A 13,734-nucleotide genomic window follows, 5' to 3' on the forward strand; every position below is an offset into this window, starting at 1 on the left:
TTTATCTGGAAAACTATGTAATCATTCACGTTACGTAAGTAATTATTATTGTGTTCTTTCTATACCACCAATCATTTGCATTGTTTAAAACTCCTGTACACGTATATTTAATATATACGTATAGAAAGAGTAATAACCAATCATTACATTGAATAGGCTGCGGACAGTTGCAACTCGATATACATATAAAACAAGTTCTAATTTAGAAAGTCAGATAAAATCCTATCACAGAATTTAATAAAAAAGTGCATGTACTCTAAAATCATGTTCCATTATTTATTGCCATCCATTATTTTAAGTCTTTTTTTATAGTGAGTATTCGACATTGCTGCTTTTTATGTAAAACTGAATGTGAAGGAGCTAATTTTCGTGATTTCAGATCTTACTGCTCGCGGAGAATAGTGTATTGTTATAAAGCATATAATTTTTATAACAGTTATTTTTATAACAGTTATTTTCTTTTATTAAATGCAAAAGATGATTGTAAACGTAGTCACCATTTTCAATCATGCACCTTTTTTTTATAATTCCTTGATAAAAATTTATCTAATCAACGTAACTAGGACATTGTACAACAAAACATACGAATATCCTATTATAATTCTAATATTGAATATTTGTTCTTAATTCACTGTAAATATTTTTGCGCAATATCCATACAATCTTCTTCTGTAAACATCGGAAGGTAATCATTAAAATTATATTTCCGAATGTATAGCAGAAATAATATTTTCAATTCTAGCAAGAATAATAATAGATAAATAAAATTACAAATTGCTATTGTAATAAAAAGTTGCAATTATTATGCAAACATTCATAAGAAATTCTGTCCTGCCATTTTCGCTGAATTTTGCTGAATAATTACTTTTTACGATTAAGATCATTTGTCAGATCTGAATCCAATCACAGCCGTTGAAGATGCAAAGTGCAACTTAATTCGTTGCTACGATATCTAATGCCCTACAAAAAGATCCCAGATAGCATTTCGTGTGAACTCATGAATAATAAAATTCTGAGTTTCGGATATTTCGAGATAGAAACATGCAAGATCGTGATCGATGCCGCTAATTTGCTTGCACACTTACGCAAGGATATGTTCATAGTATATGATACATGGATGTTCATGTCACGTGCATATAAGTGTTAGATGCACTAAGCGACAAATTATAATTTTGTTGGAGAAAAAAAAAAAAGATTGCGATTACTTGTAAAATGGGTACGTCTGACGTAGAATGTTATCTGGGGACGTCGTAGGTACAATGCCTATTTAAGACACTAATGTTTGCCTCTTAAAACTATTTCGAATTCAAAACTATATATTCGAAATTATGATCAATTAGCCATATAGTTTATGCAAGTATATCATTGGACAAAGAGTAAAATACAGGAATGTCGATAACATGACAAAATTTTTTTGCATGAAAAGATTACAGATTTATCAAATATGTCCTTTCAGCTGTCTCATATAGTGCAGCAAAATTAGAAAAGTGATGAGAAGCAATGTTGTAAGTTATGCTAATATTACGAAATTCCGCATAGATATGTGCTGAATCGACTTTTTGTCAACAATTTATTGCTATTAATAAGTCAAAATAATGCAAGTTTTGATGCAAATCTTCCTATCGACTACACCGTACATAACGAAATTATTAATAATTATCAATAATTCGTAATACATTCTGAACACGGTAAATATATCGAGATCATAGGGCGCAAAAGAACACATGCACGAGATCCTACGATTTATGCTTTACTGATACCAAATTCTGCCATATCATGACACGCCGAACGAGCGATCTATTTTGCACTAGGAACTACGTATCCGACAAGTGGACTTTTTGCATTTTTTGTTATACTACTGTTACTCTGATTTAGTCAGATATCGACATAGAACTCGTCCTGTTCTTGCGGCTTTTTCACCCAAGTTCCAAGCTGTGCTTTCGTGAAAGCATCCTTCAATTGAGTCTTGGCAAGCTATTCCAGAAAAAAGATATGCTACATAACGGTGCATGAAATATAAAGTATAACAAACAATATTTCATACAAATTGTTATGTATTGTTATTAATATCAAAGATATAATTACTTACGGAATAATCTTGTGCTAAAGATTTTGCATCCAAATACAGGCGACAACCTTCTTCGTCAACATTGTCTATGGTCGGAAGATTACGTAAGAGATTAAAGAACCGCTTGAAGAATGCTTGTTTACATAACCTAGAAGGTTTCCCCACCTCATCTTTGCCAGTTGTGCAACTTAGGACTTCGGCTTCGTTTTGTCCTGAGGTGATAAAAAATATATATATTCGTTAAATTATTTTACATATTTCTTTCTATGAGAGATTACGAATATGTACAAACCAAGTGTCCAATTGACACTGTAATTAGGCGCTTTTCCAGGTTGTCTGATCTCATTAGATGTAATTAGACTCATTAAAGGTTTATTAAGTCTATATGGCGGTGGTAAACCCTGAATAGTATTCTCAATGCGACCGCATATCGCTCTGTACATATGACTTGGATTTAAGAGACTGCCAAGGACAATGCTGTGGAAGTAAATTGGCTCGATGAAGTGGCTTAAGAGTGCACCTTGCACACCAAGTACGTTCCACCGAGCTATTTTGTCCGAACACGACATTGTCAGCAGTCTTGTACCCTTTAAATTAGATTTTAAAATAAAACATCGATAAAAAGCAATCTGAGTATTTTTTTTTCAATATTCTGCAATGTATGATTGCCTCTAACACAAATAATACATACTGCGATTACACCATCCCAGGTTTGAATACCCTCATTACTCTTCACAGGAATAGTCCCTTCACCAGATTCTATCTTCGTACGTAATTGACCTCTAGCTCGTCTATTGGGATGCTTGTCTATGGCATCGTTCTCTTCGTGAGGTGAGAAAATTCTCGCATCGCCACAAGGGGCGGTATTTATATATAAATGAAATCGAATGCCTTGCTTCAATTTGAATCCTTTTTTAGTTGGCTCGAGAATAGAGTCAGCATTGTTTTCATTTCCAATGTGCAAGTCTAGTTGATTGTAAAGATATTCACAAAGACATCGTCGTGCTATTACTTCCGCATGACAATCATTTATACCACTACCGCTTCGACTTAAATGCTCGCCTGAGATGCATTTCGTACCTTTTACAAAAAAAAAATAATTTTAATAAATGTTTTATTGTCCAAGATTTTTGTTTAAATATTATAGAAATAAAATAAATTTATATCTTACCGGTGGCAACACATATCAATTCTGCATCTTGCCCTTTCGTTATTACAACACCAGCCAAAACTTTACGTCGTGCGTGTTGCGGTTTGGTTACCATGAGTTCACTAAATTTCTGATTAACCATCTTGCCAATTTGATCAGCTAGCATTTGCGGTAAAGACATTTCTGGAGAGGGAAAGTTGATGCGAACAGGATATGATAAACAAAACGAAGAACTATGGACATTTCGCAATTTTGCTAAAGCAGCTTTACTAGCTGCGGCTTTTGCCAGTTTTTTACTTGGGCCCGTTCCCTCGAATGTCTCACCATTAATTGTTACTGATATCGTAAACTTTGCATAACTTTCTCCGTTATCGGATATACAGTTATATACAACGCCCGGATATAATTCGTTAATCAATGCCACTGGACCTTTATCTAAAAACTTATTAGTATTCTTTGGCTCCTGCGTTAATGTTTTAAATGCATTGACAAGATGGTTATCACGTTCAGTCACATCGCTCGTAAAATCTGGCTCAAGAGGCACAACAGGCTGGCAAGTATTGATAGCTTGGTGAACCTCAGGTGTATTTCTAAACTGGACAATGTTTCGTAAAGCAAGTTCCGCGGCTGCATGCTTTGCCATCTTCTTGGTGCGTCCTTTTCCTTCGTAAGTCTGACCATCAATTTGTACCGCAATCGTGAATATTGGAGCGTGTGTGGGTCCAGTTTGTCCCACAACATTGTATGTAGCTCCAGTTTTTAACTCGTTTAATGCGCATACAGCGTTTTTTGGTTGTGGATTTTTATGACGCTTTTTAGCGCTGATAATATCTGATTAAACAAATTAAAGTTTATTACTTCTGTGTTATCAAATAAATATTAAACATTAAATGTACAAACGGGGACACATAGCCTGGCCGTAAATATAAAACACCTTCAATTAATTTTATTTTTCTGAAAAAGGCAATAAAAAGCAAACAAGAACTAATGAAATATTAAAATTGTTATAAAAATATTATTTTTCAATAAAAACTGTGTTCTCTAATTTATTTTTCATTACACATAGGACATTTACGTTAATTTGTGGAGATGACTTATATTTACAACAAAGGCTGTAGAATATTCTAAATTTTTTTATAAAATTTTTGATACACACACACACACACACACACACACACACACACACACACACACACACACACACACACACACACACACACACACATATATATAATGTGTGTATTATACATATATAAACCTACCTTCTAAATCTACTTCTGAAGATCTTTTAAGAACTTGAGATTTGGGTAAATTTCCATGCCCCATCTGCAAGATAAAGCATGAAAATAACTGTGACATCATACTGATTATTTTACTTGAACTCTCTGCAATACTTGACTTATCATTATCAGTATGAGAAATCATAAAAGAAACTTGCAATTTTTTTATTGTTAAAAGTTTTAATATCATTCCAATTTTTTAAGCCTGTTAGTCTGTTTAGATCTATTTGATCCAAAATAATGTTTTCTTAATATTTTATTTAAAATATTTATTATAGCATTTACTGGTTTGAAAATATCTGATATTCTTTTTGTGACTCCATTATTCTAAAAAAATAATAATTTTTTTACATTTCTTTTCCAAATAACTGTAAGGCAAGAAGTAAATATTTATCTAATCTAGTACATATCATTCTTTTTAATTTGATTTCATGCTTTATTTAACAAATATAAAAACTAATAACTGATAGATAAGTGTTTTTACAACATTTTTTATTTCAAGATACTCTCTGTACATAAATTTTTATCTTAAATATTACCAGATTTCAGCTAACTTGATTTATGTTGTTTTGTTATACATTAATTAAAATCATCTCTAATAAAATTGTATCTTCTTACCTATTAGTGAGCCAATACCTTGCATTGTTTCATCAGAAATAAAAAAGAAACTTTTACTAGAGTAAAGTGTGACGACTTAAAAATGTGTATAGAATAGCATTTTTATATTTACTAGAGATAAAAATGCTATTCTACATATTTTTAATTCACCTTGCTCTAAGTTAAAAAAAAGTTATCTGGATATTTTCTATTCGAATCAGTCTACAAAAATTTCTACTTTCTCTTATTTCTGATGAAAAAAAATTAAACGAATACATTCAAAATCCTACAAAAATTTCTACTCAGCTAATGCAGACCACTTTGATCAAATCTGTTAAGTCACCTTACTCTCTTAGTTTTGATAAAAAAAAAAGTTGTTTGAAGGAATGTATTGGAATTAAAGCCTATAAAAATTTCTACTTAGCCAAATATCACAGACTACTTTGATCAAATCTATTAAGTCAGCTTTCTCTCATATTTCTAATGAAATAATGTCAGGTGTTCACTAACAGGTGAGAAGATGGCACACTTTATATTAGGAATTATTAAATTCGTCTCGATTTACCTGCGCCGCATGGCCGCTGGGTGAGTTCTCTGACAGTGTATTACCGTTAGCAGGAGTCATAGACGCGCCGCATTCTGAAAAGGAGAAAAATAATGTGAGGCATATAAACACACGGAAGTATACATTACAAGTGCATCGCGGGGAAAATCAATAGAGCCATCTCGTACTTGTCGGAGCCGATTGTTGGTTGTTATTCAACAACGCCAGCCCGTTCGACATGATGCCGTCTCTCACTCGGGAAGAGAATGATACCACGGGGTTAAATACAGACGGATGAATCGTGCGTTCGCACGTGCGACCGCGTGTCAGTACGAATAAACACTCAGCGTCGGTTATTCTGGCATCCCGAAAATCCGCAGCGCCATTGTCGTTTTTTTTCGCATAATCGACCTAACCTGATCCCCCAGAGAGATGGCCCCGCCGATATCCGTATTGTCGCCGTCGAGAAAACGCCGTCATAAACGCTTCGCTTCCGCTCGCTTCGCTTCGCCGAGAATGACTTTTTGTCGTACACTGAAGCACACTTCGAAAACTTTTGAAAAGGATACTTGCTAAATGTGTGCGATCATTGCGATTCTTACACACGATTACTCTACGAGAGTCGGCACTTATTCACGTCGACCGCATAAATGGCGTTTTTCGAGCGCTGCGAGCACTCTAGAGTCTATACCGAGCGCAAATGTGCGCAGGAGCGGGGAGAGGAAATCTGAGAAGAGGGCGAAAGAGGAAGAAAAAATTAAGGAAAGTAATTCGAAATTCTAAGATATTTTTTCCGAAATGAGATAATTGTCGTACTTCGTGTCGTAAAAAAGAAAAAGAAAAAAACCATTCGTGCCTTCAGAATTTCAAAATCCGATCGCGAAAATAGAATAGCTTTCGACTCCCTCTCGTGGCGATTCCTCGTGATCGGTTACGTGCACGTGATATATATGATGTGACACGTATATCGCTTTTCTTGGCATTTCCTACTTTCTTCTCTCCCTTCATTTAACGGGCCGATGCAAATTAGCGTCACTTCCGCTGCACGAGATGCAGCGACCGTTAAAAGCTATACACACAGAAAATACATATTATACGCAAATAATGATTACTTATTTCAAGTATTTAAAAGTATCCGCAAACTCTCATCGTAAGTTCATCACAAACAAATTTATTCAAAATATTATATATTTTTAATCTTAATAAATTTAATACTTCAATCAAGATTATTTAATTAAAACAAACTCGATTTGCTTATTATATAAAATCGCTTTTTCAATTATTTTTATATCTTTATAATATTCAAAAAAGAAAATTAATTCTTAATTTGAATATTAACGAGTTCGTCTAAAATTTATAATAAATATATTCTAAGCTTATTACGAAGAAAATATTCTTTTGTTAAAGATAATTGAAAAATAAGAGAAAGAAAATAAATTGAGTAATTACTTTTCGTAATAATAGAATGATTTTTCTGTGTGTAAGGTCGATTCATTCACATACAACTTGAGCAACATATAATGTACACCTAGAGAAAGATTTCTTCGATTCAAAGAAATATTTCTATACAATTAAAAAAAAATTTCTTTGATTTAAATGTCATTTCTTTGATTTGAATATTATTTATTGAATATTATTTATTGAAATTAAATAAAAAAATTTATTTGATTTAAAAAAATAATTCAAATCAAAGAAATTTTTTCTTTAATTATATAGCAAAGAAACATTTCTTTGAATTGAAGAAATCTTTTTCTAGGTATATAAAGAGTAGGTCTGATCTTTTTTCTTATAGAAATCCAAAATAAAATAAAAGAGAAAAGAACATTCTAGAATTCTAAAATTTTAGATAAAATAAGTACACAATATATTATATATTTCATTTTCTTTATAATATTTTTTTATATTTTTCAGTTGAAAAATTTAAGTCGACTAAACTTCAACTATTCAATTTTATTCCATACACTTTTCTATGAATATTTAGCAAAAGTCGAGCAAAATTTCGATATTTTTTAAATTATTCTTGTTCGTCATTTAATATTAGCCAATTTAATATTGGAAACATTCGACGAACCAATGCAAATTTAGCATCACGTCCGCTGCATGAAACCCTGCGAACATTAAAAGCCAAGCCCATTCAATTTCGGCTCGATCACATTTGCACAATATGCTCGAAGAGGTCTGATCTACCCTTACAGAATTTTGGCCAATTTAATATTGAAAATTATTATTTATTTTGAGTATTAAAAATATTAAATCAATGTTTTTAATGTTCAAAATAAATAATTATAGTCAGTACCTTGACGTACAAATTAAATATTATTTGCAGCATCTCGTGCAGCGGACATGACGCTAAATTTGCATTGATCCGTCGAATGTTTCGAATTCTGCATGCCACTCTTCTAGTACTAAATTTCTCTAAGGTTAATCTGGCAAGAATTCTAGAATTCTAAATTCTAGATTAAAATATCACAAAACATTTTTTGAAATTAATAATTTATTATTATTTAATTTTCTTTATACCTTTTTAATATACTTTTTTTGACTTCGCGTCCGTTTGAATGTATCTACACTAAGATTTTTTAACTTTTAATCGATAATATTGATATCATTATTATCCTTGTGCAGCTTTTTTCTTTTTATATAATATTTACGGAATAATAATATAACAATACCGATATTGAATTTACCGATAAGAATTATCGATAAGAATTACAAAATTTCAAAGCTAAGAAAGCCGTTAAGAATTACAAAATTCCAAAATTCTGAGAAAATATTCTGTATACATTTGAACCCTAATTGAGAAACATGCAGTAACAAAGAACATCTATCTATTGTTCTCAACAAAAGATGTTTGCTTTCTTCTGCCTATTCACGCACAGATAGCACGCACGGCACCGGGTAACGTCTCGAAAGACTTCTAGAAAAGGCTACTTCTAGAAAATTCGTTCATTTGTAAAAAATTTTCATTTAATCAACTTATTTTGCTTTCTTTAATCGCTAGTCGTCGAATCGCAACATCGTATTAAAAATTAAGAGAGCATTATAATACCGCAATTAATAGTATTTTTGTTATCTATTTTTTTAAACTATACAAATGAAAAATTAATGTCAATATGAGATTGTGAACTCAATGCTTTTTAATTTTTGCGTTTCTACACACGAAAGTTTCTATTTCATAACAAAAATTATTATTATAAAATAATAATGTTTAAATTAAATAATTTTAATATAATAAAATAAAAGAAAAAAGATTCTAAATTCGAGAATTCTAGATTAAAATATCACAACATATTTTCTGTTTTATTTTCTTTATACTTTTTTAATATTTTTTTTATTTTTCAGTTGAAAAATTTACTTTATTATTTAAAGTTTAACTGTATTCAATTTTACTTCATATACACTTTATTTAGTAAAAGTCGAAAAATTTCGACTTTTTTTTTAATTATTCTTATCCATCGTTTATATCACTCAATTATATCTCTTCTGGATATTATAATATCCAGAATTAGAACACTAATTATATTATTAACGAAAAATCTCTCACTTACTATGTAATATATATATTTCGTATTTTTTCACTATAGCTTCAACGTAAACAGTATCTCGCACACCACGTCGCACGATCTCATTGTAGCCGATGGTGAGAATGTCCGGGTCATCAGCGAAGAGTTTCCGATTGAAGCACTTAACGATCATTCTCAGATCCAAGTGATTGATCAAGAGTGTTAACTTCTTTAGTAAGCCCTTGCGAGAGAGTTGGTGTAAACGCGCACGCCACGTGACGTTACACACGTGGTAGAGGCGCGTCGAACGTTGCACTACTATGCGTGTTACCATGATTACAATTTCATAAAGATCCTTCTTTACAAGTTTACTCATCTCACAAACACGTTTCAAAACCGGAAACAATAACTGTAGTAGAGCGGGGTGAAACGTATATCTCAACAAATTATTATATGAACAAGCGTTTTCACTTAACGATAACAGTCGCGAAACAGTAAAGTTTATCTTAAATTAATTTAAAAAAAATGATTGCTCGCACGATAACGATAACGACAAATTGATACGATTCCCGACACCCGGAAAGTAAAAATCACATCAATTTGTCACTACTGTTACGGCAAATGAGACCTCTCTCATCGACACGTTCACTGTTGGATGTTTATGTGTAAGCGCAGATTCTATCACGCATCGTTTGGGGAAGGCGATAAGGGTTTCGTGCGAGAGCAATGTAAACATATTTATCCACCTTTATTTCTAAACAGTACGCTTGCTTCAATAGCAGTCTATATACGTACCGATCTTACGTGTCTCAAGAGTGTACAAGTTCAAGAAGATACGAAGTAAATTTACAGTGTCTTCTTCTTTAATGAAAATTAACTTTCGATGAGAAATCTTTTTTGGGTAAGACTTGCACTGTATCCATTGAATGCTCTAAATGCACTGAATTGCAAAATATGTGAAACTATAAAACCTGTCCTTTGTATACATGTTCTTCTGTACTGGACTTTGAACTTTTCTTTTTTGCTTTCACCAAATAGATATGTGATCTAGAATTTTCTTTCCCCACCAAATTTCATTTTAAGAACAAAGAATGCATAACCAATTTATCACAAAAGAGATACCCATACATTTTCAATACTAGTCCTTTGCATTCCGAAATATTATACCTGTGTGCTTTGTGATACTCCCTTGTTAAATTTTACTAAAAATAAGATCGAGATCGTTCAAGAGTATTAGTTGAAAAGAAAAAAGAGAAAGTTACATGCAAACGCTATTCACAAATTTATAACATCGTCTTTTATATATAATCATTCAATGTAAATAAATCATTTATAAACTTAATTAAATATCACAAAAAATAACAAAAAAATTTAGGCTCTTCTTTTTGTTAATTTTATGATAAAATAATTACGTTTATTATAATTATATATTTTATATTCAATGGCCAATATTTCAAAATATTTCAAATAGAATGACATTTCGAATACTCTCTTAGGCATCAATAACAAAGATTTTAAATACATAGGATTAGTCAAACTATTTGTAATTTTGAAATTAAAAATCTGTTTTTTTGTAGATTAATTACACTTGTTGTATATTAATTTAAAACGAAATAATGTACAAAAAAAATATATACATATAATTGGTGAAAGCGAGATAGAAAGTTTTGAAAATAATAAAAAACAAACCTTAATTTCACTGTGAGAATTTAAGAAAATAAAATTCTAAGTTAGATGAGGCTTTAATTTATATTTTATCTCTAAAAGAAACTCTCTAAAATCTCTGGAAAGGAATTAATAATAATCGATATTAATATTTTACTTTTGATGCTATTGTTTGATAACATCAAAACATTGATAAATTTCATGTCTTTCCTTCTGTCTTCGTTATCTCATTTTTACGCACATTCTTATTGCTCACGTTGTTTTTTTACATGAGAAAAAGAAAAAAATGTAAACATTTAGATAAAAGATTGAAAGAATCTGATTAGTCAGGCCCTATTTGTAATTATTATTGTTATATTTTGATGCAATGCATTGATGTATTATTAGACGAAATATCTGAATAAACCTAATGATTTTCGCATCATCATTCTTTCAGAATGCGGTCTAAGTTTCACCACAAATGCTTTGAAGTATTTTTTTAACCAATCAAAAAAAAAGAATTTACGAATTGACTAATCAAAGAATACTTTAAGCATTTGTAGTATGTTGACTGTATACTCTTAAATAAATAATAGATCGAAACAAAGATTTAAAAAATGTTATGAATTGGCCACGTTCAACGGAACATTATTTTGTAACTATTGGAAATTTTTTTTGCGCTTATTGGATTATATTTTTAGATTTCTAAACATTGAATTATATCTTTAGATCTAAAGATCCTATCTTGATGAAAAAAGATTCCAAACTGTTTCAAAATAAATGTTCTGCGGACCATTATCCTGTCTCTTTTTTTTATTTGCGTCATACATAGCGTTACTGCAATAAAACGCCTAGATACACACAGCAATATAAAAAAGTGTGCGTGATTTTTAAAGACTATAACTCTTATATAGTAACTGTCTCTAGTGTCGATTATTCTTATTTTTTCACGTAGATTTTAGATGATCTGAATTTTATTCATAAGATTATTGCATTTTGCTATATTATTATAGAAATTGAATTATTGTTAAATTATTACCGATAATGATGGGCATTCGTCAATAATGATGAGAATATTTTGACCATTTCAGGAATTCTGATACAGCCTGATATAATTTATTCAAATTTTAGTATAATATTATGTAGTATATCAGAAAAATTTAGAGACAGATATTGCACAAATATCATGTGAATATGTATATATAATAATTTCGTAAATATATATTAATCTAAAATTTAAAACTCAGTGAGAAATGAGCCTCAATTATTATCGATATTATATCGTATTCATGAGTGTACACAGTATTTCAATTAGCGGAAGGGGGGGGAAGGGGTAAAACTCTATCTTCACACTCAAAATTTATTAAAACATACCTATATTACAGCCTCTTCAGCGAACTTTTTTAATTTTCTTCCATCAGCTTCTCTTTCTTCGCAAGCACCATTTTTTTTTGTACATACACTTAACATATAAAATCCATTGAAGCAATTTTCCGACATTGTTGACCGCTAACCAGTTTTTATACACCTTCGCAATGTACTAAATGATCTTTCAATTATGCTCGTTCTGCATAGTTGAGCTAAAGAAATATGCAAAACATGTTTCGTTGGTGTTGGGAAGAAAGTTTTAGTTTCTTTTAAAGTTGTGTATTGATTTCAATTCTTTGAATACTTCTTTTTTAATTTTTTCATTCCTTCAGAGAATGTATTATAATTCGGCTTCATTGTCACTCAAATTGTAAAAATCAGAAAAACTATAAGTGCTTTCTTTTTAAAATCTTTTAATGTCATATCCAACATAATAAAAAGATGTAGAGCTAATAATAATAGTATACAAGAACTTCAACTAAAAAAACAGACCTTATTATTGAAGACTGTCTGTAATGTCTTATAATTAGATTAATGTTTTAAATACTAGTACGGCTTTTCGAAAATTTAGGAGGGGGGGGGGTTGCTCCCTCCCTGCATATCTCATGATATCGTATCGATGTTGATTCGACATCAATTCGAGTCATTTCTCGCCGCAAATAATTTTCAGGATTTCAAAATTGAATTTCGAAAGATGACAATCAAGTTTTGCTAAATTACACAGTTAGCTAAATATTCTAAAATGAAATAGCATGGAAAATTGACTGATACGGGATCTACAATACAAGTCGTAGTGGTTGTAGGGTCTTAAGTAATAAAAAATTGACCAATCATAATCGTTTATTTTTTTCATATTTTTTGGATTGTGACTGATTAATTTTCTACGATTAAAAACCCTACGATCGTTACGACTTCTATTGTAAACCCCGTGTCACTGATACTTCACACACATTTTGTCCTTATTATAAATTTTGTGGAAACAATTCAGTCGTGCGCACGTGAAGGAATATTCACGTATTTATATTCAGTCGAAAGTTCGAATATTTTATACCTTCTGAATTATTAATTACATCTCATCTTGATCAAGGAAGCGAATCATTAATTAAAGAAACATAAAGATTAATAAAAGAATTGAAAAGGTAGATTAATAAAAGATATGTAACGACTAATGGGTGAAATAAAAACCGATTGTAAGTGCAAGTGAAATTGTTCTTAATTATAAGCACATGATGTTTGTTACACTAAGCCTATGCACGACGATGCTTCATGATATGTTGTGTTACATATAAACTTTTACGCACTTCCTGCATTTATCTTCTCAAGAATTTATCTGTCTTTTCTTCGTTTACTGTTTCCCAAGAAAAGGAATTACAATACTTACAGCTCATTTTTTTATACATATTTTTGTTTCTCTTATACGCATGTACGATTCCTACGATGACATTAAACTGATTTCGATTAGAGACGTGTTAAAAGATCTAGTTTGGTGCATGATTTACATCGCCGCAATGACTGCATCATTTACATCTTCGGATGAATTGCGGAGATGAGAATTGATACACGACACTTCGATTCTCGAG

The 13,734-nt window shown here is 31.0% G+C and overlaps 1 protein-coding gene across 1 annotated transcript; it reads right to left on the reverse strand.

The window, feature by feature from the left end:
* Positions 1–1,875: 1,875 nt before the first annotated feature.
* Positions 1,876–9,518, reverse strand: LOC105617368 (double-stranded RNA-specific editase Adar). The gene is made up of 8 exons (XM_012198931.1): positions 9,188–9,518; positions 5,661–5,734; positions 4,481–4,544; positions 3,240–4,049; positions 2,760–3,148; positions 2,361–2,655; positions 2,090–2,280; positions 1,876–1,974 (listed from the first exon to the last, which is right to left on the reverse strand). Exons 1-8 carry the CDS (start codon positions 9,516–9,518, stop codon positions 1,876–1,878), a joined length of 2,253 nt encoding a protein of 750 aa, XP_012054321.1.
* Between the last annotated feature and the right edge of the window lie 4,216 nt (positions 9,519–13,734).

The sequence above is a fragment of the Atta cephalotes genome, assembly GCF_000143395.1.
Source record: "Atta cephalotes unplaced genomic scaffold scaffold00001, whole genome shotgun sequence".
NCBI classification, from domain to species: Eukaryota; Metazoa; Arthropoda; class Insecta; order Hymenoptera; family Formicidae; genus Atta; species Atta cephalotes.

Bases quoted from the DNA above. Each gene is read 5' to 3' on its own strand.
- LOC105617368 (XM_012198931.1), bottom strand. From the start codon at position 9,518: ATGAGTAAACTTGTAAAGAAGGATCTTTATGAAATTGTAATCATGGTA. The intron at 4,545-5,660 runs GTAAATCGAGAC...TTTATCTTGCAG, and splicing joins CCAGCGGCCATGCGGCGCAG to ATGGGGCATGGAAATTTACC. The intron at 4,050-4,480 runs GTAGGTTTATAT...TTGTTTAATCAG, and splicing joins TTCAGAAGTAGATTTAGAAG to ATATTATCAGCGCTAAAAAG.